Source organism: Ceratosolen solmsi, unplaced genomic scaffold (assembly GCF_000503995.2).
Source record: "Ceratosolen solmsi marchali unplaced genomic scaffold, CerSol_1.0 scaffold47, whole genome shotgun sequence".
Lineage (NCBI taxonomy): Eukaryota > Metazoa > Arthropoda > Insecta > Hymenoptera > Agaonidae > Ceratosolen > Ceratosolen solmsi.
The window spans coordinates 6,752,879-6,780,538 of NW_011948419.1; the positions used below are offsets into that span (position 1 = coordinate 6,752,879).

Here is a 27,660-nt window from a genome sequence, read left to right on the forward strand (position 1 = left end):
GTTGAATTGATCTCATCAAGACTGGATTGCATACGACCTGACCACTTGTAATCTCACTTGGAGATAATGAAGAACTAAAGAGTTGCAACATTGCAAGGGAACGTCATAACAAGCCACCGAAGAGAGACTGGAAAATCACGATACACTGCAAGTGAGTCCTTACAGCTAGTACAGATTCTTGATTTCTCGGCTTATGTAGAAGACGGACGGATTAAGGCTCCAACTACCGAAGCTTCCCGACATTAAGTAGAACACGGACGGATTAAGGTCCAACTACCGAAGTCTCCCAGGCATACTCTAGGACAAGACCAGCTACAGACGTCACAGTGGCTTTTCAATCCTTCCAAACAGATATATATCAACACCACAAGATTATTAAGAAATATAAAGGTCATTTGTAATTTCACCATGATTAATGATTCCCACTTGGAAATAAAGAAAATAAATGGGATAAACAGCAATAATAAAGATATGTATTAATTATTGAATCGGTGCATTAACCCTTTACTTGCACAGCAATCCCACACAACATCAAGTGGGTTTTTTGTTCTAAGTTGATTTTTGCACGTTTGGCTGACGAGTCAGATTTGTGGAATTATTTTCTGAATAAATATTATCATTTGTTTTTTAAATGATATTACAATGTTTTTTATTAATTTTTTTTTTACGGAATTTTATCATCAATTTATGTTTCATTTGAATTTGTAAATATTTCTTAAATAATTGAGATTTTTAATTTTATTAATTCAATTTTTCTTGGATTTTATAATTTTAATTATATTAGTATATATCAAAAGATTAACACTTTTTACGCTAATAAGCAATAGTACTTTCTTGATTTTCTAAGAATAAACAATTTTTAAGAATTGAAATGTTATTAAATAAGAAATATACAAATAATATTTATAAGTTATGTGCAATAATGTGATATGGCCTTTACTATTAAGGAATGATAGTTTTATATTGTTGATATAAAACTTTTATTACTATTTTATATTATCGATCTGTATTATTGATTATTAACTCGAATATATTATACAGTAGTTGTTCGGGATTGAAGCAAATTCCAAGACCGCCGATTGTCGGCATCGTCGGCCTTTTAGATCTCAGATTACTGTAAATACGAGATTTTTCGTATACTTGTTAGATTTTGGTTTCAAATGGCTCGCAATGTTTATATGGTCTTCGGGTAATAACATCGCCCGGAATTCTCTAAAGTTATTACGCCTTGTTTTTTCTTTTGTCCATTGCTCATGTAATATCCCAGTGTAGTAACGACGATGCTTTGTTACCAACTAAATGAGCCGTCGCGTAGATATATAAGGCATGCACGCACGCGTGCCTCGTCCTCTTGCAGTAAACCGACCACAGTGAACCGATCTAACCCTCTCTCTACCAGTAGAAGTCATGGCACGGGTCTCGGTCTGCCCTCAGCAGGACCGCCATGGAACGGTCGGTATTTTCAGCAGAGCCGCCACGGAACGATCAAGCCTTCGGTTTTCGTGCGCGTATTCAAAAGGCTTATATATTCATTGTAATTCTACCTCTTGTTCAGTGTGGTTTAGTATATACTGCTACTACGACATGTGACCGCATGTTCGGCAGTCAACTTAAGATACATGTGCATTTTAAAAAAGAGTCAGCAAGAACAGGAAGTAATTTAACAGTAAAGCCATTGGAATCGTAATCAAAAGGGGCACGCCAGCCATGCAGCCATTCAACATACCATACCCTATCGGTAGTTTACAAGGTACATCCCTGTTCGGTTTTAAAGGGTTAGTTTATGGCTCGAACTGCCAATTCAATAGTTCAGTGGATTAGTCTCTCGGCAGGATAACTTCAAAGGAAACAATAACAGACAAGGCTGAAAGATATTATGTATTTAGTAAAAACAATGTTTATTAATGTAAATAATTATAACAATATTGCACTTTGATGTAGAGAGAAATAATTCTATTGAAGTAGTGAGGGTTTATTCTTGCATTCTTGAATTATTGTAGATGCTATGGATGTGACTAAGTATCTTGAAGTTGAAGTAATGCCGATGTTGTAAATATCAGCTGATGTAGTCAGTCAATCATGCTTGTGGTGAGTTAGCATGAGAAGATGGTGTTTGAATCAAGTATGCGTGATGTATGAATAACTACTTGATATGGTGTAAGATGTTTAATGGAATTTATTAACTAATCAATTGTGTCTTTAGTTATTTATAAACCGTCTTTATGATTATAAACCTTACAAATCTGAAGGATTTCTTGAAAATGTCCTTATTGTCGATCAGTCGATATACTGTAGTCTGGCCTTGAGGATGATCTTGACTTGTTGCGTCATTGAGTCAAGTATTTTAGAGAATGCACAACCAAGTGTCCATCACCTGTCGACTGCGTCAGGGGATGCGAAATTGCCTAGGTTTCTTGTGCTAGATGTGACTAGTTTATTTATTAATATAAAAATAGGTACCTTGTAAAGTGTTGACAAGCTCTGTTGATTGCTGTTTAATTAATTTTCCCTTTGATTACTATTCCATTGGCTTCACTGTAATCACTATTTAATCTGTCGATTTCTTATTCATATGCAGGCGCGTAATTTTAACTATGATGCCGATTATATGCCCATGCATCGTCTTCACAGTATGTGTCTACACACACTGAGCGGCAGTTACGCTTGAGTGAGAGCGAAGCGATATTACAAATGAGCGTATGAGCCTTTTGAATACGCGCACGAACCGAAGGCTTGATCGTTCCGTGGCGGCTCTACTGAAAATACCGACCGTTCCATGAAGGTCCTGCTGAGGGCAGGTCGAGACCCGTGTACCATGACTTCTGGTGGTAGATGATTGAATCGGTTCACTATGGTCGGTCACTGCGGTCGGGTCACGGCAAGATGTTAGCCGCAAGCTCAGTTGGTCGAGGGTGGTTCGGCAAGAAAGCCGTTCAGCAAGCAAGAAGCTTTCAGCGAGAGAGGGAGACGCGCCGCGTGCGTCCCTTATATAGTCACGCGGCGGCTCACTTAGCTGGCAACAAGGCATCGTCGTTGTTGCACTAATTCTTACACGAGGCGTCGAAGGAAAAATCTAGAACCTTCGAGAATGTTCGACGAGAGAAAAGTAGGAGTAATACCATTAGGTGATCTTATAGTATATTATATTTCGGGTCTAAACTTGCTCGGACTTGCCGAGTTTTGTTTGTATACATTCGCTTGAGTGCGCCTCCCGGTCCGCACGTGCGTGCCAGTCTAGGCGCACATGCTGTACGCCGGACAGCACGTATGACCTTTATTTTCTTTGAAATTTATGGGACTGCATCAATCCCGAACAATCCCTTTATATTGTTTAAACAAGCTAGTCACCCACATCAAGTTTCATATAACTTCTATTCAAAGAGTCGACAGGTGACACAATACGCTCTCGCAGGCAAACAAGCCGGAGAACGTATGTTAGTGAACGTAGTGAAATACGTTCAATTACATTGTCAGGGCCAGACAACAGTTTATGAAATAATCGACTAGAAATACATTTTCATCAAATCCTTCAGAGCTCGAAGACTTATCATTTATTATTCTTGCGTGTGACTAGTTTTCAACTACTCCCATCCGCACTAGAGGCATAATTGATTACGTACCAATTTACATCAAAACTTTGTTACACTCTTCTAAGTATGATCATTCTCCCGAACAAGCATACTTGATTCGAACCACCATCTTCTCATGCTCATTCATGAGCATGATCGACTACACAGGCTGATCCTTACAACATCAGCATAAAACCGACATTCAAGATCCACAGTAATCTCCATAGCATCAACGACATTACCATCACCCTGAAGAAATAACCTCACCACAGTAATACAATATTTTTCCTTCTCTCACCTGAATAAATCAAAACTGCAATATTATAATAATTAACAACAAGAATAAACGATATCTGAACACAATAATAACATACTGTACTTAATTTCAGCCTTCCCACCAGATATTTCATAATCAGTCATCATGACGAGAGACTAATCTACTAAACTATTGAATTGGCAGTTCGAGCCATAAAACAAATCCTCAATAATCGAAGAGTAGTTTTAAGTAATTGTTATATAATAAAAATTTTTTCACTTTCTAATTATGTACAGTACTGTGAATTATTCTATTTTGTATGTTTATCTACATTTAACATAAATACAGCTATACACTCATTCATACTTGAAAAAGATTTCATATTTTATAATTCAACTTTGAATTGAGATAATTGTTTTGAAATAAATAAGTTTATCTATAAAGTCATAAAAATTAGAGCAAAATAAAAAAAAAATAATAAGAAAATGTATAAACAGTATTAGTGCAATAGAAATTATTAATGCAAACACATGAGTGAAGTAAGAGAATCTAGTATATTTAAAGAGTAAGAAGACAAGGTAGAGTCTTAAAAAATAATAAAAAAGCAGATAGTTTTTTTTATTCAAAAGTATTTAATTGAATGGGTGAATATCATAATTTTCATTGTATCTTCCTAAAATGAAGATTATTTTATATATATATTAAATAGCCTAACGTTACTCTACTCATTGTATTGTGTTGAATATCATAATTAAAAATATATATCAGAAATCTTCAAAACGCATTTAATGCCTTTGTTTCCTTTCAAGTCGTATTAATTAAAAATATTAAATAAATTGAATCAAAGAGCTTACAGTTGTAGTGTATAATATAAACGATAATTTTTCCAGAAACTAATTATATTTTGAAAATCTTTCTAATTTAGGTTAAAAATTTGAGATTAATGGAAAAGGATAGAAAATAAAACAATTATTTTCCATATGAATATACAATATTATTATTAGCTCGGTACAATTGCTTATAAAATATGTCTATACAGTTCCGCATGATACGAAAAATACCTTTGAGCAGCATCGGCATAGCTCAAATTTATATACAAAATGCCGACTGATCTGAGTGGCTAAGAAGTACACTTTTTGTGTACTACATGAAATGATTACGATATCCTAACACTAGAACATATTAGGCACTCGTTTTAGATTAATAATTATTTTTTATTTTTTTATTTATATTTTTAGAAATTACTCTCAAAAGTGAGTTACAATAAATATCTTTACAAATCGATATTTATAAATAATAATTTTGCAATAATAATAATTTGTAATTTATAAAATTTAAACATTTCTTTAAAATATTTTTTTACTTTATATATATGCATATATATAGGTAATACAAAAATGCATGAGGATAATTAATAAAAGCAGTACAACGTTTACATATATATATTTTAAGGTAATATTAATAAAAGAAAAATTCTATTATAATTTTCGAAATTATCCTGTAATCATTTAAAATACTAAAATATTATGAATAATATTTTTAAAAATATAATTAGGATTTTTATAATACATGAACTAGTTGAATTAAGCAAATATATTTATCTCGGCACAATAGAAAAATTTATTTTATGTTCCGTCATTGCTCAAATCTTTTCATCGTTACATCGAGTGCATTAGTTTTACGTGGATGTATTTTATAGTACATATGCATATTATTAACGAAAATACATTTTATATGTCAAAAATTATATTTATATATTTTATTATATATTCATTTTTATGATTGCTGTATGTAAATGCTGATGAATATGTAAATCAACATCGAAATATAACTGTATAATAGGCATATAATATAAACTTTGTATTGAAAAGTTTATTTTAAATTTCGTACATACATTTTTACATAATAATTTAAAATAAAAATGTCACAGGAATATATTTTTTAACAAAACTCATAAAAATACATAATTAAAAAGAAGACATTGTATACATACAGCTAGACGACAAAAAATCTAAAATTTATTTATTTAAAATAATGGTAATCAAGTTTATTTGTGCGCCTAAGTATCCTTCAATAGTCAAGCTTATTCTCTAAGGCAAGATTAAGGAACTCCTTATTTATGAGTTAACTTTTCGGCTATATCATATATCATCAATATATTTTACATTTAATTATAAAAATAGTTTTGTTTATTACTAAATATTATTGAAGTTGATAAAAAAAAAAAAGTATTTAAATGAGTTCCTTGATATTCTTAATGACGTAAAAAAAAAAAAAAAAAAAAAAAAAAAAAAAAAAAAAGAAGAACAAAAAAGAAATGATAAATTTGATAAATATCGATAAGGAAAATCGATGTTTAAATGTATTCTGGCGAAATTATAATTCAATCTCGCTATTATCTCGCAACGCGAGTATCTCATTAATTTTAATAAGAGTGAATCCATTATCCATTATCCGAAAAACATATAATTACAAGAGAATAATATGGCATTACTTAAGAATAAGAATGGTGTCACATTACGACACATAAATACGCACTGTATAGTATCCAGGATTCACGAATCACCAAAATCAACGGAATATTTAGAATAGTAAGAATATTTTATTTAGAACGTTGGCTAAATATGCAAAGTTCTAATTTAAATTTCTACACTTTTATTCAATTTCTCATAGAAATTATATGAAATTAAGAAAAATCTATGATAATTGACATATTTCTATGAGAAATCAAATTACTTAACAAAATCTAGGCTATACTTCAATTTTCTACAAAAAACATACTTTCAAACGAAAAAATAATTTCATATATGTATATATATATATATATATATATATATATATATATATATATATATATATATATGCCAATGTTGATATTAAATATTATTACTAAATGCCAAATATAAAATATATACGAATAAAATTGAATGTAGCCATAGACATTAAGAATAATTACAACAAATTTATACTAATTATCTAAAACCAAAATCCAATGCGGATCACCAAATTCGTTTTACACACTTGGCATTCGGTACATCATGTCGACAACTTTGGCTTTCTTCGTCAAAGGTCGTACCTTCTTCACATACGAATCTAAAGTCGAGGACCTGCCTCGCCGTGAAGCCTGGTGAACAATAATGAAATAAACGGCAATCTCGCACATCGCCATAGAAACGATACATTTCCTTTTCTAAGCAATTAAAGCCTGCTGCTGGTTTAGGACTCTGATTACCTTTTTGCATTTGTATTTTTTCAGAAGTCAGCTCGAATTTGCGACGTTCTGAAGGTTTCATATTTCTTAAGGTTGTCGTTTGAATATTGAATATTTTAAAGCGAGTAGTTGAGTCTATATTTTTTGTCGTACTATCTAATTTTAATGTATTTTGATTAGAATTAGTTAATGATGATTTTGATTTTGTCCTTTCTGTTTCGGTTACTAAATCTGTCGCAATGTTTGTTATGTTATTTGAATAGTTTAATTCTGAATTTAGTTTTGCTACTTCATTATTGAATGTTGATTCTCCGTTAAAAATAGATTCATTATATTTTGTTAATAATGTGGAATTTTTGCTAATAAACGTTTCGTTAAGATTCACGATTTTAGAATCGAAATCTTTATTTGATATTTCATTCTTTTTTGATTGTGTTAAAGGTAATGAATCAGAAATCGAGTGATTTTTTATTGTTTCGGGGACTGATGATATATTTTTATTGATATAGATAGAAATTTTATTTTCATTAATATTCTTATCTCTCTGTTCCAACGTATATTTTGGTAATTCTACCATTTCTTCTTCAAATACTGTTGGTTCGGATGTACTTGTTGTAGTTCTTGATAGTAAAGGTAGTCTTCGAATAATTGGTTTTGGAGCTAGATCGTTGTATGTTGGAGGTGATTTGGTCGGCTTTGGACCACTTAATGGATGACCACGTCTTATTACTACTGAATTTGGCGTCGTTGATGGTGGAATGTATGTGTAGTTTTTTCTGTATGTAATTGGTTTGAAAAACTTTGTCGTTACTTTGGTTTTCTTTGTAGTTAATGTAGTAATCATTGCTAATATTGGACTTCTAGTTGTCGTTTCAGCTTTGCTTGCTGCTAAAGTAATACCATGTATAGATGACATTACGTCGGTCAGAGTAGGATCACGCATGCTTGTAAAAGTTGTCGTCATTGTAGGTGCGAGCGTATTTGTAATGGGTATTATCATTGCATAATTAATTGTAGTTTGAGATGTAGTATTAGCTGTTATCGGTATCGTCGCAAGCTTAGGCATATTTGTAGTAGTCACCGTAGATATAGGAATGGGTGGGTTTGTTGTTATAGGAATCAGTGTATTCATAGTTGATTTGTTTACTGAAGATAAGATAGATTCCCTCGTTGAAGTTGAAATTGGATTAGAGGTTGTATCATGAAAGTTATTCGTTGTAATTTCTACGTCATAATATTCTTCAGAAATAAGTGAGGCGGTTGTATTTTCAAATTCATGCTCATCAATTTTACTATCTACTCTTATCTCAGAATTATTTACAGTTTTATTCTTATTACTTGTCTGTATATTTGTGGGCTGGTCATTTACAATAAAGACGTGTTTATTGTATTCTTCATCGAATTTATGTAATGATGGCGAAGATTCGCGAATAAGAGGATAAATATAGCTTTCTGGTTCGTAATTATCATCAACATAATCTTCTTCATTTGTAGATATTTCATACTTTTCTTTATAATTTTTTTGCGCTTCTTCATTTTTTTCTACTAACGGTAATTCATCAGTGAATTTAAAAATGCCTTCTGTACTTGATTTTTCTTGTACAAATAATTCTAAATTTTTTATATTCTCCGTAGTAGATATAATTTTTATTGCATCGTAATCATCGTATTCTTTAAAAACGCTTGCTTCACTAGAAACTTTATTTGCTATGACCGAATTAGTCATTTTATCTTTTAGTTCGTATCGTGGTGATGTCAATTCGATATATTTATTATTAATTCTATCTTCATAAGTTTGTTTTTCTTCAATAAATTTTCTACTCTTATTTTGACGATCTGATTTTCTTTGCTGAATTTCTTCAAATTCGTTGTCAAATGAATGTCTATTTCTATTTCTTCTATTGTCAATAACAGTTTCTTTTATTGTATCTATAAAATCTGCATAATCTACATAATCATCAGGGACATCAACTTCTTCTGACTCATTGTATTCATTTAAATACAGTTCTTCTTTACTTATATAATCTTCGTTGACTTTATCCTTCTGTATTTCTGCAGATTTGTTATCCGTTCTCGAACTATTTAAATGGATTTTCATGAGTGGGTAATTATTATCATTTTGTTTATTATTTAATGAATATCTTATATTTTTATTTTCTTGGTTCAATCTTACTGGAAAATCAATTTGTTTTAATTTTGAATCCAACTCTTTAATTTGAATTTGTTCGGTTGAAATAAGAGACGGTCTACCTCGATTGCTTCTTATCTCTATATCTGGTCTTTGTTTTGAACTTTCGTAAGAGCGTTCATTGTGAGAGTTCTCGGCAATTTGGATTGTAGAATTTAAAGCTTTTGGGGTTAGTTTTAATTTTTCGTATTCTTGCAATTCATCTTCATAATCAATATTTCGATTACGATTTCGATATAATACTCTACTACCTCGTGGATCTGCTCTTGGTCTATTATTATTATTATGGCTGTTGACATTATCTTCAGGGTATTCGTTATATTCGTTATATTCTTCGTCTAAATAATCACGCCTATAATTCGTTCTGCGTCTATCCTTTGGCCTTTGTCTGGATCTATGTGATCTGGGTCTTAAGTTCAATCCTATCCTTTCATCGATATCATATTCTTCATAATATCTAGTGGATTTTGGCTTATTATTATAACTATTTCTACGAGGTAAGTATTCGTCAAATTTTTCCGATGATTCATTATTTAGATATTTTCTTCTGTTCGATTCCATTGGGAAAGACTGTGTTTGTAATACTTCCGGTAGCATTTTACCAGTACTATTACTTATATCAACAGTTTTATCTAATGGCTTTAATAATTCAATTGGAATAGAAGATTTATAATTAACTAATTGAGAATTATTTCCTTCATTTGTTTGTGAAAAGAATTGAAGGATAGCTTCAGGTTCTAAAATAATATTATTATGATTTTTAATTAAAGGATTAACGGGTATTTCATGTTCAATATTATTTCCAAGCGTTGAATCCGTAGAAATTTGTTTATCATTCATCTTTTCAGTAATTGTTTTCAATTCATCGTTTGTATTACTTTTTATTTTTTCATTTTTCTCATTATTAGAAATATTTACAATTATATCCTCTGTAATAATTTTATATGTATTATTAATATTTTTCTCCTTATTTATTTTTTCTGTAGTTTCGTCATTAAAAATTAAGCTTTCGTTTAATTTATTATTTTGTGTATTATCAATGTTCGTAATTCTTATTTTCGAAGATTCTTCAATTTTTGGAATAGGCAATCCAAATAAGATTGCTTTTATAATTGGTAAATTTTCTTTCAAATCCTTTATATCCTTTATTTCCGCATTAAATATTACTTCTCCCGATGGATAGTTTTCATCATTTTTATCGTCGCTAGCAGCTCGTTTTTTTCTTAAATGTCTTTTATTTGTATTATGTTTACTAGCTAAAATAATTCTACGATCATTTCTTATTTTCGGAACATCGCGATAAAATGGATCAAATGATTCGTCACCCTCTTTGTAGTCATCGTAATTAGATGGAATTGTCGGAAGTGGAAGAGTAATTAATTGACTGGCATTCAACGGTCTTCCAGATTCATCGCTTACGCTCGCTTTTGCTGTCACTATAACTCGTGATTGCGATGGTAAAAGTGGTGATGGATTTTGAACTATTCTTTGGATATCTGGCGGTGGCAAATTTATTGTGATTTGATGAGGCTTTAATTGAGGAATTGAAGGTGATGGTGGAACATGAATGTGTTGAGGAAGTTGTTGATTAATTTGAGAATTTTGAGACTTTTGTGATGTTGGATTTTGTGTTAAATAAAAGTCACTAATTGTTGTTTGGATTGAACTCGGAGTTGGGAGGTAGTTAATAGATATTCTCTGCTGTTGTGGAGTTTGGACACTTTTCGTTTGAATAACTGAAGAATGGCCATCTTCTTCTGGAACTGGAGAAATCGTTAATTTTGAGACCTAAAAATGAAATTAATAACTAATTAATTATATAAAATTTTATAATACAATTTTTATTTTCATTTTTAAAATTACAGTAATAATAATTATTTAAATATTTTGTTAACTCATTATGATTATTGGGATTTTCATTATAACTTATATTTTCTACATATCTTATGTATCTTCTCTTATTTTTAATTATGAAATCGTTATATTTAAATACTTTATATAAAATTACAAATAATTTTCCATTTTATTATTAAATTTAATTAAGATTATTACATTGAATAAAAAATTATCTTAGATTTTCTCCTAATACGTGCAGAAATTATATATTTTTTTGCTTTAATATAGTTAAACATAAATAATTTTAAGTGAGTAAAATGAGTTCTATATTTTTTAATATTTAAAATATTAAATAAATTATGTATACATAATATTCAAATTTTAATTTTTTTATTATGTATTTTTCTAACATATGAATATAATTAGTGTTTTTACATGTCTATGGTGTGAAATTGTCATATATAGTATACAAGTAATAATATTTAATGATGATAATTTTATACGATAACAAATAAATTAATTCACAAAGAAAATAGTTTAATTATATTTATAAAATATTTAAATTTTATAAAGAAATTATCTGCGCAATGATATATGAAGTTTATATTAAAAATTAAGTCGTAATATTATTTACCTTCCTTATAAAATTAAAATAAATTTTTAATTAGTCAATTCAATATATATATATATATATATATTTGGTAAATTTATATCTAATCATATGTATGAAATGAATAGCATATTTGTTGCAGGTGCGTGCATTATTCGTGTATAATCACCTTTCCCTTATTACTTGATTGTACTGCCTCCAGGGCTCTTCTATCATTATGTTCAGCCTCGTCATCATCAGATGAATTATCATGGTATGTAGTTATTTCACGTGGATTATTATTATGAATGTTATATTGTTCTGTTGTACTAGTAATTCCATGACTATGAAATAATGGATTTATCAAGGATGGATTATTAGCATTATTATTCAATAATGTTTCAATAGTTGCCGAAGTAGACTGTACGTGGTATTGAATAGACATAACCGTCGGTGATTCATTATGAATTACTTGTGGAGATACCGTTGAACTGTAACGAATCTATAAACGTGAAATATTGTAATTTATAAGTAAATTTAAATTAAATCAATTATGTATTAAATTATTGTACTACTATTGTAATATTATTTTATTTAAAACTAAAATGCATAAATAAAATATTTTAAATTATAATTATAATCGTTTATTACGATAATAAAATCAACTAATATTATCATATGATATACATGTAAATACAATAAATAAATATGTTATCGTACCCTTATACAGAATTTTCATAATTTTGAACATTATTTTACAATAATTTTTTATATATAATTATATTATATAAATTTTTTACTATATGTTAAAATATGAGATTTAATACGATTTGTAAATATTTTACATTTATACTTGTGTGAGTTGTAAACATATATAGAATAAATTGGTAGTTTTAAATTGGAAAGTTTTAACTATTTATTAGTTATTTAAAAGACTACTTGTATTAATATATTCTTGTTTAAATTTCGTTTTATTAATGGGTTATTATAATGAATAAATTTAATACACGACTCATTTTGTTCGGTTATACTATTTAAAATTATTTATTCGAACCTGTTGATGAACGGGAGGAGTTGTCATTGTTGAACTTACACCCTGATTACTAAAAAGTTGATAAGAAGTCGCCTGATTATTATTATTTCTTTCGTCAGTATGAAAGATGTATTGATGATGATATCCACCATTTTTGTCATTATAGTGTGTGTTCGATTGACTTGTTTGTATTGAAGGGAAAGCAGGTTGCGGTTGATAATGCTGTGGATATCCAGTAGGATGTTGATAGACATTGTTCCCTAAGGTCGTTGATGGTTGACTAGATCGAGACGTGGTAGTCGATGTACTACTGGTGGTACTTGGTCTTGTGGAAGTCATAAGGTGTTGTTGTTTTTGGGTTTGTTGCTGTTGCTGATGATCATCTCGAGATTCCGGAGAATTGTCGTCATCATCTTCCTCGTGTAGACTAAATTGATAGAAATCTCTTTAAAATTCAAAATAATAATTAAAAAAATAATATTAATAATTAATTGCATTAAAAAAATTATTTTGGATTTGTTAATGTTTGTTATTTCAAATATTTCCGATTTATCACATTTTCTACAATCTATTTTGTAAAATGATGAATAATGTTCTAAAATAGTAAGATAAAGTACTAGAATTTCACTGTTAAAATATTGATAATTTTAGTTATCTATGTAATTTTTGTAGAGACGAATATTGTTTTTTATTATATTAAAAAAAGAATGAAATGAAAAGAAAACTGTATATTATGGCAGTAATGGATAATTTAAATATATATTTAAAAAATTTCTTATAAAAAATACGAAAAGTGTAAGATTTAAATCTTTTCTATTAAAAAATTTTTTTAATAATTTAATATGGATAATTGTAAAACAATTTTTTAAATGAAAATGTTAATGTAATATAAATGAATTCGTTGAATTTTTTATTTTCTGAAATCTTTTATTTAAATTTTGACAAAAAGAACTTTTCAATGTCAACGTGCTCAGTAATAAAGATGTTAAATATTTACAAATGATTCGTTAAACAAATTTCTCGAACAAAAATATCTCAAAATATAATAAATTTAATAAATAATTTAATAAATTGGCTAAATATTAAATATAATAAATCAGCTAAAAATGATAAATTTCATGCGACCGATATTTATTGGTTATGAATACTCGAACTCCAACTTTTTCATTTCATAATAATTTCAATATTATATTTCCACTAGACTGCATATTATGTTATTACTGCATACATTATTATAACAGTAAAACCATGTTTTAGCTCATACAAATACTTGCTATGTTATGACTGTAAAATTGATTTTATTTATATTTCAACATTTAAATATATTATTTAGAAATCTCATATAACTAATTATATTCAAATTTATTCAAAGAAATATTGCCATAAACAGTATAAATATAGTAATCGATCAATTATTAACATCTGATGCTTAATAATTATTTTGAAAGTACGTCAGGATTATCTTCTTTTATATCTGTATTTATTCTGTACCGTAAAAGTCATACTAATAATTTGGTTAATTATGTTCACGTAGAAGAAAGTGTTGTTATACAATTTATACAATTTTTTTATTATAACTCTTATCAATTACATATTTCATAGTTATACATAGTATAAATATAGTTGAATGACAATGTATTGTCTATTTAGGATATGTTTCAATTTTAATAAAATACTCACCTAAGTGTTACCGCATTATTTCCATAAAGTTCTAGATTGAGATTATAGAAGCGTTCGCTTTTGCTGCAATCAACCTCATCGACTCTCTCACAAACTCTAGTTTCTTGGTCGAATACTGTCCCATTCAAGCAGAGGAACTTTATATCCATTATCTCATCTAAAATTACATTTAATAATCAATGATAAATAATTAATTAATTATGAATAACAAAAATTTTATGAAATTTTAATTTTGTGTTAAAGAATTAATTCAAACTCAGCATATTTAAATTAGATCTATAATTATGGGGGATTGCATATAACATAAAACACTTGAATTTTATGGATTGTTTAATATATAAATTAAGAAAATGTATCGATATTTATTTTATTTAATAATAATTTAATATATTTAATTAAGTTTATTTAATAATAATTTAAAGCCATTTATATTCCGATAATACGGATGGATTAGATGAATAAAATGTACGTAATGAGTTATTCTTGAATTTTCTGTAAAAACGTGTCAAAATTTTTAAATGCTTAAACGAATGCATGCTAGAGTTGACATATGTCAAATGGTAAAATGAACTTTATTACCAGATATATATTTTCTAAAAGTGATGATAAATGTTTAAAGTTAATATATAATCGATTATACTTAACACATATAAATTCTTCCGAACTCGTGAAGGTGCCTAAATTATGCATCTTTTTTCATTAGAATATATACTGCACATAATGAAGTGATTAAAAAAAGAAGCAAACGTCAGGCATAAGGTTAACACACCTCCTTTTAGAATATAAGCCGAAAAATTATTCTGCTAATAGTCTTTATTAACTAATTTAGTAGACCACGCAAAATGCAATAACGAAAAAATTGCGCTTATAATGAAAACCAAACCTTATTGAAAATTATGTAACATATTATTTTCATAATATAATGTGTACATACATTATGAATCTAATTACAAATGCTGAATAAAATCTGAGTTCCATTACACTCTATATATAATCTGAGTGTTTAATATGGGAGAATTTATTAAATAAAACGAATTCATGTAATAAATATTGTTGCATGGAAAAAATTTATTTAATGATGAAATGTCATATTCTATTATTAAAATTAATATAAATGATCTTGAATTAAATCTAATGAAAATTGTCTATAATAAAAATATGTTCGTTATTAAATATAAATTTGTAAATAAGTTAGTTTCTATATTTTAATATTGATAAATTTTTACACAAACGGGTAATTTGTTATATATTCAAATAAATGACTGAATGTAATATCGTAATTTTTTTATATAAATCAATAAGGATCTGTGTATATACGCATAAGTATGTAATAGGTAAAAATCTGCACTGATAGGGCATATTACCTTTTTGTCCGATTGTGCACACGTGAAACATTTGGCAACCAGCCTCGACGTCCGCGTAATATCCACCAATTACTTTTCCCTGACATGAGAAGTTCGTTTCTGGTAGATTGTCGAAGTCCAAATACTGAGCAAACAAGAAATTTGCAATAAAGAAAATTGCATAAAGAATTTGCAAAAAAAGGTAATTCTTAAATTTTGAACTCAACGTTGGAAGTGAAGTACTTACGCCAGGTTCCCCCGCGCTGCACAATCTGAAGCCATGTTTGAAGTTTAGAATAGATAGAATGACTAAAACAGAAATAAATTTTCATTGCAATTGACTAGCTTGATGTACATTTTAAATGGAATTTTTCAATATTTAATATCTTTGTATAAAACAATGATTTGTACTTATAAGAGAAGAATATTTTGCATTATATGATGTGAATAGGCCTTCACTTCATTTAAAAATTAATATATATATAATTACTTTATTAGTTTTATATTTATAAGCTTTGGAAAAAAGATGGAGAGAAAGAATAACTTATAATCTAGAATAAGAATGCTTGAAGCCAGTAAATATATAATTGATATACTGAAGTAATTAATATAGCAATACTATTAATGCCTTATTTTTATAATACAAAATGGTTACTAAATGATTTATAGAAGTTGCCTTGTCTAAAAAATTTCTTTATACAACCATAAATTAAATTATTAGACATTTTATAATGTATGATTATTTATATTTAAATGATATTTATATTTTATTCATAAATAGTACAATCAATCTTCCTTAGACGTTCAATTTGATTTTTATTGTCAAGCATACAAATTTAAAAAAAAAATGAAAATAAACAATAAACAATACTCTTATAATTAAGAAAGTAAAGGGACTTTTTCCTATTCATATATTAATTGAAAGATCAATTGATATGTACATCAAAGCAGTGGCTTGTAAGGAAGCTTGGAGCTCTTTTAGAATTAGGCGTATTTTATAAGTAATTATGTGCGATATTGAGCGCTTTTATAACAATGTCTTGCTGCATAATGTATTTAACTGCAATGAATATGTCAACTAATAATAATGCATTGTCGCTCGAGCGTCACCTATTATATGATCAAATTTCGTGATTCCGTTTTAGTAACTTCCTACTATTTTTATTCGCGAGAAAAAAAATGTAATGTTTAAGTTAATTTCACTTAAATATAAGATAGGAATAATTGATCTTTCAAACACAAACTTATTTGTAGGATTATGCTTCTTTTCAAAGTATCTCTTCTTTGCTACCAATATTTTCCTTTGCAGTTTTATATTTTTATAGGGTTCTGTCCTATCACAAGAGATGAAAAGATTTGTATTCAAGCAGAAGTATCAAAATATACGATAAACTCTTTTAAAAAGCAAAAAATTTCACTCTTAATGAAAAAAAATCCCTATTGTATTTTATAAAAATATCGTAGAATTTAAGGCAGTCGAGATAAGATAATTGCAAAGGTAGGCTTATTATTAAGTTTCATTATGCCTTACACACAATTTTATTAGATCTTTATATAAGAACGCTAGCTTTGCGACGTATTTTTCACCTCTCGGTAAAAAACACATTCGCTCCTTCTCTCGTCGATGTATTAGAATAAAAAATCCACGCGAATATACATTGCACAAATATAAACAAATGAAAGTACTACAAAATCATTAAATCATTATTTATTAACTACTTATTAATATATAAATATTGTTTATATTAATATATACATATATCGCGAGCTTTTACAAATTTCGTTACTTAATATATAAATATAGAATATCGTGAATGATTATTTATTATGAAATGATTATACTGGGTAAATTATAACATTTTTACCAATTTTTTTTTTAAACTTGATTTAACTTAATCCTGTTAAAATTATTATTAATAAACTATAAATGATGTAAATAATTTTGAGACCAGTCTACAACTATAATAATCATAGTAAATAAAAGTAAAACTTACATTAATAGATTTCAGCTTTATATTCTACATTTTTTATATTTAATATAAAAATTTAATTTTAATATTATTTTATTCTAAGATTAACTAAACGACTTATTAATTATATAGCGCGGAATTGAATTTGCCTATAGTAACGTAATTATATAATTGAATTAAAAGGAAAATAATACTGAGATGATTGCTAATAAAAAGTAGGTATTTTTGGCACATACTGAGAAAAGATATTAGTATTATATAAAAGAACTCCTATATATTCTCTTATAATGAGTAATTAAGGATCAACTTTTAAAATCTTAACTGACTAGTATTGTCCACTTTTATCCAATAAGCTCGTCTAACCTTCATTCTCATAAATCAAGGAAAACAAAAAATTCATATAGTTTATGTCCCTTTTTCAAATAGTAAATTTACTTACTACACTTCGGGTGAAGAGCGAATATATTATAAAAAATAAATGTTTTCATATGTTATTTTATAAACTATAAGTAAAAATATGAAGATAGAAAGAATTGTCCTAAGAAACAATGATTACAGTAATCTTAGATTAAAATAATTTTAAAAATTGGCAACATATAATGTACATTTTATAAATTTTGAATGTATTCCTTTAAATCTTATATTTTGAAAAATTTCAAAGATTAAGTATTTAAAGCATATGATATATAAAAAAAATATTTCAACCTCTATTATGTACAACTATTTTGATATTAATTTTAATGCCAGAATTTTGCTTTATAATATTTTAGCTTACCACAATTTATCCGGCCTTAAATTCTAAAGTGACTGGGTTAAGGTACAAAAAAAGGAGTGGATAACGAGAACCATTACGTTGTTAACTTTCACCACTCGTCTACTTATCTAACACGCTAATTATTTCAAGCAAATTAAGAGAGTCAAACTTTGTTCTTCCTTCGTTCGTTCAATGCGAAATTATAAAAACAATCAGAAAGGATATTTCAGAATCAAATGATCGTATATATGATTTCCTTTCAATTACGTTCAAGTTTAATTCGATTATAATAATTTTAATGAACGCGTATAAGATTTTATACAATTGTTTAAGGATATTGTAATATTTCTGTACACTTAATATCTTAAATTTAGGATATTTTCATTAATGAATCGTAAATATTTTAACATAATTTAAATAAAAAATACTTTATTTAGAGAATATATGGAATACTTAAATTTACATTATATCAACTATTCAATGTTTTATTATTATTATTATTACTATATAATAAAAAATTTGCAATTTACTAAATCTTTTTAAAAGAATAAAAGTATATAATTAAATATGTATAATTTTTACCTAGTTAATAGGTTTAATAGATTTCATAAAATAATATCAAACACAAATTAAATTAAAAAAAAAAACGTTGGAAAACAGTTAATGGATAAAAATACTTTAAACTTTTAAATATTAATTATTATTTGCAAATATATCAATTCTTGTAAATTCGTTTTTCAATAGATAAATATTCCCATAATATTAGAAACAATATCATGAAGTTTAAGTTACTATAAATGAATTTCCTTATTTAAGTTAATTAAATTTACTTTAATCATAACATCTCTGTAAAAAACTAAAACAATCAAAATAATTTATATATATGTATGGTCATTCAATTTCTGCGACTCTATTTTGTAATTCTACCGACATTGGAGAAGCATTTGAAGTTAAGAAATAAATTAAATGTATTTTGAACTATTTAATATGTAAACATTACAAAATAATTATTTATATCTATGCGATTATACTTTTTTCTTTATCTAATATCTTACTACAGTACAATAGGCTTATCAATTTTTGATAATTATATCTATTTGACAATAGGCTTATAAATTTTTGATATTTGTTTTTAATTAATCTGTTTTACTTCTTAACTGTTAGTTTTGATTTACTTGATAAGATTTGTCGATATTTTAAATTAATTTAAGTGACAATATAAATTTGAAAACTCCATATATAAATTTCATTAAATAATATTCTACATATGTATTTGTTTCTCTATGAATCGTCAATTAAATATCGACTATATTATGTATTATAACATGTAATTGATTACATACAAAATATTTTTATTTTTTAAACGTAGATCTTCCTGAATAAATTGTTTATGTATTCATGACTGTTTTATGTTCACTTAATTTCATCATTCATACTTCAAATAACTGTTTACTTCATTATTTTTTTATATAATATTTATTCATTCATGTAAGTAAATTTATATTTTTGAAGCCTGAATTACTAGACATAAATGTCTAGTAATAAAATGTCTAAAATTATTAAATTGAATAAAATATTATCCATAGTAACAATTGGAATTGTTTATTCATAAAATGAATAACAATTACAACGATTTATCAATGCATATTGAATAATTTATCTGTGATTAAAGTATTTGAACTAACATAATCAGACGATTGAATTTTTTTACTTTATTCAATTAAGTTTAATATTTTATTTAATGCAAACATTTCCTTATTGTATACTGCTTCGTTTAATTACTAAAGTATACTGAAATTATATAAAGATCGTGAACCTGACCGTCCCTGACCAATGATTTGTGAATCATCTCTTTCTAATCTACCATATATAAATACATTACTTCATTACAGGTATTACATTTTACAATTTCTTTCAACTACATTGATTATGGGCATTTTAGTTACATCTGAGTCGAAAGAACTACTTAGATAATTAACGAAATTTATTAAAAATGAAAGATTTTACCACCATGTCTATGCATCCATTGAAAAGAGTAGTATAAAATAGTAAAGCTCATAGTGATGTTAATACAATAATAACTTGTAATATAAGTTATAACATATATTTTTTTGTTTATATATGTTTCTTATTTATATTTAGTAAGTAATTTATTACAAATAAATTATTTTAGTCCTGGAAAAACCGGAAATTTATTGTTAAAATTTCATTAAAATTTATCAACAATCATATTAAAAATTAATTTACCAGTTAATTATACCGGTTTCACTGATAATATGTGATACTAAAATCAGCTAAAAAATATATTTTACATTTAATAATAAAAATTCTAATTATCAGAATATAATAAATAAAATAAAACATTCAAATATCTTTTTAAATGATAAAACTTTGATTCATTTTTACATTGATCTTGTGTTAAAAAAAATCCTCTGCAACAATTTATCATATGGAGTGTTAAATGATTCAATAAGAATTTTTAATATTTTCGTTGCTAAATAATTTCACAGATTTTTTAGATAACAGAAATGCGGAGATTGAGAGTTCATTAGCTTAACGTCAAAAAAAAACTAGTTGCTATATACTAACCACATTTCATGCACGAAACATTTCTCTTACAACATTATCCCTCCAGATCATGAGTAAAATCAATTTTCACTTATATACTTGGGCGCACTTGTAGCTGGTGATGCAATGCGCACATGATCGCTTATATGTGAACGCGAATCAATGGGCATGTATAAGTTGGGCGTGGATACGTATAAATATACATGCATGCAAGTATGTGTAAAGGAAAATGCAACAGCGGACTACTGGCGAACGTTTGAGTGCTCCGTTGTAGGCCGAGGTCAGCCAGTAAATCCGGACCAACTTGCCGGTCACCAGACCCACTCAGGGGTCTCTTGTCAGCTTATACGTGCGCAATGGGAATCTTATCGACTTGGACAAAGTTTCGCTTTTCAAGGACCTGTGGAATTAGAAGGTCCTTCATTTTACAAGTACTGATTCCTCTTTTTTATGGACTTTCGCTACAGAGTAAAAGTTGTCTCAGCTTTGTGTACGTACGTTGCCTTCAATGAGCATCGGTATTTATCGATCATTATCGAAAAAAAGGATCAATCATATCGTGGAGCAATATTTTTATGATCACAATTATTTAATGGTTATTAATGAATGAGTCTTAAATTGCTATAAATTGGTTTAAATAGGAATTGTATATAAGATAAAAAATGAAATAATATATCAATGAATTATTTTATATATAAAAGTATTAATTATTAAATAAATTTAAACAACATAATGCACTCATAAATAAATTGTATATTTAACTTATAATATATATAATATAATATATAAGATATCGGCTGTGTTTTATTGTATCGTGAGTAACAACATGAAAAACATGTATCAAAGCTTTTATTTGTATTCAATTTTTTTTTTATTTTTATTCATAATATTAAAATAATGAATTTTAATAATAAATGTCAAAAGTTTAAATAGTTTTGTTAGAATAGTAAAAATTTATTATTTACTTTAATAGATACCAATACATAATTTATGTATCCATAACTTTCAATTATCATGATTCTTCGCTCAGCTCTATTATAAAGTTTTGTAATCAATGAGGATTTATATGCACTGCACATGTTAAATAAATATATCGATAGTAGATAACAGTATGATGTTTAAATATGATTAAAATTGTATTTCCTGAGAGCAATACAAAGCGGTGCTACACACTTGTCCATAACACGCTAAGTGTATTGGCGAATTCATTATGTGCATACTTTTAATCCATCGACGTTAATTTTGCATTCGCGCGTACGACAAAAAAAAATAGTGGACACTACTCGGCCACAAGTTTTGAGAAACTCCGTCATGGCCGATCGCGTTCCTCGGTGAACGCCTTGGGAATTATTTATGAAAATTCGGTTTCTATGCGCCGAATTGGCTGCAACTCTGTGCCTGGATGTGCCTGCGAGCTTTCTATTTCTTTTTCTTTTTCACGAAGCCGAGGATACTCGAATCATACATATTCATCAATATTTCTATTATACTTGTATCGCTTAAAAAGCTACTTATGTTCATGAGGATTCATTACATTTATACTTAATTTTATCATTTCTCATTTACTTTTGCTATAAAACGAAATCTTTTGGGTCATTAGGTTAATATATACTTGAATCGCAAGGATCATGACAATTTTTTACATTTATTTAAAAATTAATTTTTCAAAAATTGGAATGTGCATGTCTTAAAAGATGTATTTATCCTTTTAAATTTCGGGCAAAACTTTATCATAAATATGTTGTATATTATCGTGAAAATATAATTGAAATATGATTTTATTTTATAAAAGTGATCTTATGAAAATTACTTGAATTTTAGAAAAATATATAAAAAGATTTATTCGTAATTTCATAATAAGTTTGCAGTATATATAAGTACTACAAAGTCTAAATAATGTATAATATAGTATTTGAAATCATTCGTCTTGATAATTGAGTTATCGATATAATCAAATTAAAGATAGTCATTATAAAGTAGTCATTGCAATATCCCCATATGAAATGTTATTAAAGTGAAATAGAAAATTTATAAAAATGTAAAAATACATATTAAGAATAAAGTGAAAAATGGCTTACCACATCCATAAGAAAATTAATAAAGCTAATTACGTAATAATAATTTTATATCGCTTACATTTATAAGTGGAGGTTATCATTTAAGTTCATTTATATATTTTATATTTAATGTTTTAAATTGATAAATAAATAAATAAACAATACCATAACATTATTTTGTTAAAAAGCCTTTTATAATAATTAATTTAATATAAAGATCAAATTAATTTTTGCAAAATACATAAAAAGAATGAGAATGAACGTACTAATAAAATAAGAGCAATAAAACATTTGGTTTTACGGAAAAATAGTTAACAACTAGTAAATTATCCGGGAAAGGACCTTCATTAGCGAACATTTCTCAATACAAACGAGAGATTTCAGTCAAATTTTCAACTATCGTGACAAAACAAGCGACATTTAAAATACATCGTTTCATCAATAATGATATGCACATATGCCCACTTTCTCACTCAAATACTAATAATTTTATAGAGCAAATTTTATACTGTGTATCACGAATAATTAAAGTAAAATCGTTAAAGAAAAAAAAGCCAATGCTGTATACCATATTTACGACTACAAGCGAGTATAAACAAGATAGAAAAACTAAGTGGAACAACCAACGTGGATCGGCTAATACGCTATAATAAACCAAAGAGTTTCGAGCTTGGATGAATAAAGACAAACGGAAAAAGACGCCGGTGGATGAAGCGAGAGGGCAAAAAATAAAAAGCAAAATGAAAGAAAACACTTTGTTGAAACGCGCCTTTTCCCCTCTTTTCCCTCTCCTATAACATTGGTAATAACCGCATAGTTGCTCTAGTTTGAGGTACGGGCGGTTCCACGGTGAAAGGTTTGGTCGGGTGCCTCGAATTATGTCGCGTAATAAGCAGCACTCCCTGAGCGTCAACGCACCACCTCCTTGGTAATCATAGAAATGTCTTAGAAAACTGGCGCCGGTAAAAGGACGGTGCATCAAGGACAGGCTTCGTCTCCGGTGTCACGCGGTGTCTCGTTTCCTTTATCGCGTATCATGGGATAACCATCCCGCGTGCTGTTGCATGTTGAATGAAAGCTTACAAGGATTTAATAAAATTGCAGTGGATACGTGATAATTAAATTGTGAGCATAGTAGTGCTACAGTGTTATTTCATCTTATCTATTTCATGTAGTTGTGAGCAGCCTTTGATATGTAAGGATAATGAGATGGCTGTAATCATCTGTATTTAGGAATTTTTTATTCGTCCATATTATTATGCATTACACACATTCCTTTTAACTGTTTTTGCAGATTCGAAGGAGAAGATTATAATTTTATGATACACGAGTAGTAACGTATGTAAGGCTCTAGAAAATTTCTCTTATTCATTATATGGATTGCATTTTATTCTATTTATCTTTTTTGTGTATACAAACATTTTTTACTATTCGAAATGCCATTGCATTTTTTAAATTTGAGATAATTCATAAGCATTAAATTTAATTGTAATATTGATTTATTAATATTTAAGTAATATTAAGTGGTAAGAAAATGATGAGTTATATTTATAAAAAGAGTAATTTACTAACTGGAATTTCTTGATGTAGTTTTATCTAGTAAATGTTCAAATGAGCAAAATATGCATTAGAACTTTACTTACTTCACAAAATACAAATTATAAAATATTAATTTATGTAAATATATTTAATATAAATAATGAAGAATATATATGATAGAAAATTTTCTTACGCCAGGAAATAGAATGAAAGTTATTATATTAATTCAATCCTATTATACTTAGAAAAACTATGCAGGTCGCTTCATAGAGTTTAACACACACACACACACACACATATATATATATATATATAATTAACAAATATGTTTCAACAATTTACAAAGTCAGTAATGCAGAAATAATTGTTATGCCATTTTTCTTCAAGCAAATAATAATATATCACTTATAAAAACTATCCTGAATAGTGAAAATAAAATATATATCGCAGTTAATATAAAGCTATCTAAGATTGAAATATCATCAAATCCAAGCATTGTTTCTAATATTTACTAAATTAAATTATTTTAAAGGACTTAACGTAGCATTATTTTCATATCATATTTAAATATATGATTAAATTACAACCATATTGTTTTTGTATTGTTTTTCAAAATTATTTTTTTATTGTTAATATTTTTCTAATTTAAATTTTTTGAAAAAAAAAATGTTATAACATTTTGTTGAACACGTGCAATTTTTTTTTTTTTATTGAGTAAATTTCCAACATTGTTTATTCAACTAATATTAATAATATAGAATTTTAAATCAATAAATATATATTTATATTAATAGAATAAATATAGCAATTATTTCTCGAATGCCAATATGATATTTCGAATCCTATCTATAATAAATAAAATTATTACACATATCTGTTTTATGAAATATCACGCAGTTCATTTCCTAATCAGTAGTATATTTTGTACTACAATGAACATCTGATTTTATCTTTTTATCATATCTTTTATCATACCTTTAGTTTTGAAGAAATAAAATCTTAGGCAATGCAAAAAACTATCAGAGTTCTAAATATATACAAAGGCATTTGAAATACTCTTTTCGATGGTATCAAGGAGGACTATTGGAATTTCAAAACAATAGCGAGCATCATCGATTATTTTATCGTCTTTTCAATGACACTTTGAGTACCTGTCGCACTCTTCATATATAATGTAGCCGCACTTAGTGAGCACATAAAATATAAAGACGCGCGGCACATATCTCCAAAGAATCGACATGAAATCAAAGTGGAAAACATATTCGTGGTATGGTGGGTGATATAATCGTCAGGTCGACGACGCAAGACACTCACGATGTCTGTTCCCATATTCCTTTCGACCACGTATAGGTAAAGGCGACGTCAATAAATGCGCACAACCGGATCGTTCATCCGTTGTTTCAACAAGTTCAACTTGATTTACAGATTATAAGATATATTTTTCTCTTTGGAATTTGATAAGCTAAGTAGTATTTGATATTCAGCTTTCAATGATCATTTACAAATTTTATTATTAATATGTAATTATTACGTTTTGTATTAATACGTTTTTTTAGTCTAATATTTATCTAATGCATAAAAATTCATAATTTCTTAACCATATTTTGTTTTTAAGATTACATAATACTTAATTTCATTTTTGTTCAGTTTGTGCCAAAAAAATATTAAAGTAATGAAGTACTATAAATCGTTATCAAAATGATATCTTACATAAAATGTTAATATTTCAATGAATTGTTTGAAATACAGTTTTCTTGAAATCAAAATAGAACAACTAAGCCTCATTTACCTCTCTGCTTTTTTCTTCTATTTTTTTTAACAATTATATACATTAATATGTTTCGATAACTTTTTATAAATATCGCTGATACATGCTAGACATGGTCTACTTTTCACACTTTAAATACACACACACACACACACACTTATATTGAATGTATATAGGAATTTAGTAGTTTTCTATACAAATAGAAAGAAGGAGTAAAAACTTGGCTATAGGAATCTTTAAAGTACTGATCTGCGTGACGCATTCAACGAGTTGCTGTCACGTTAATCACTTTATTGACGATTTATTTTTTTGTACTTACTTCTTTTGGAAGAGTTATTTTATTGCTTTACGCAAAAACTTTATTATTATGTTATGCGATAACGATGAGAAATAAATATCACAATCATAATGACTGTTTAATGGTGATAAATTTATTCGATATGAATATTAATATTTGGTTTTGAATTGCAATTAAAGACAATAAAATTATTATAATATTTGTATTAAATTTCATTTTGAAAAATACGTATATATCACAAAATTAAAAAATAATACACTTTATTGTCATTTTTTAACTTTATTATTAAAAATTATTGAAATCATTTTTTAAATCAACTCACTTTTAAATCACTATTTCTTTTTCTCTTCCATCCTTATCAATCTCTGTCCCTCACTCTCACTATCAATCTCACTTTCTTACTGTTTTTCTCTCTCTATTCCTTTCAATATATATCGTGTTCTTCCTCTTTGTTCGATTTTTTGTTTTATTATGATCTAAATGATGAGAAGCGACTAGGTTTTTACTATCCCAAGTCGATTATAGCATTTCTAGCAAACCAATTTAATGGACACTCCTAGGAAATTATAGCTCGTCCGTCGTTAAATTTCTTTCATACTAAGGCGCTCAGTGTAATCATAGTTGCATAATAAGAAAGATGAACTTTCATTTTTTTACTTAAGTCTAAAAAATCAACTTAAGTTTTTTTTTATGCAAATTTATATAAAATAAAATTGAATTGAGAATTATAGGCTATATAGATAAAGATTGTACGACACGGTAAATGTATTAATTAAAGAACTTTTATAGTAAAAAGGTAAATACAAGAAATATTATCTTTGCACTAAACATTCATTGGTACAGAGACATAATAGTTTGATTATTATATGTATAATATATATATATAAAAATATAATTTTCATATTTTGCAAAAGTTTATAATTTCTCTTATAGTGTTTTAGTTTATAATGCTTGTCTTGTAATTTGTATTAAGAGCACAGTTAGAGTAATTTTCATCATAT

General features: G+C 27.3%; 1 protein-coding gene across 1 annotated transcript in view; it reads right to left on the reverse strand.

The window, feature by feature from the left end:
* Positions 1 to 6,814: 6,814 nt before the first annotated feature.
* The window catches only part of LOC105360821 (histone-lysine N-methyltransferase, H3 lysine-79 specific), a 76,909-nt gene continuing 56,063 nt past the window's right edge, over positions 6,815 to 27,660 (reverse strand). The window contains exons 3-9 of the mRNA XM_011497821.1: positions 15,953 to 16,014; positions 15,727 to 15,850; positions 14,363 to 14,519; positions 12,704 to 13,109; positions 11,840 to 12,151; positions 10,392 to 11,012; positions 6,815 to 10,064 (exon numbers count right to left, since the gene is read on the reverse strand). Coding sequence (XP_011496123.1) covers positions 6,825 to 10,064; positions 10,392 to 11,012; positions 11,840 to 12,151; positions 12,704 to 13,109; positions 14,363 to 14,519; positions 15,727 to 15,850; positions 15,953 to 16,014 — 4,922 coding nt within the window. The 3' untranslated portion in view covers positions 6,815 to 6,824. The remainder of the gene's footprint in view (positions 10,065 to 10,391; positions 11,013 to 11,839; positions 12,152 to 12,703; positions 13,110 to 14,362; positions 14,520 to 15,726; positions 15,851 to 15,952; positions 16,015 to 27,660) is intronic.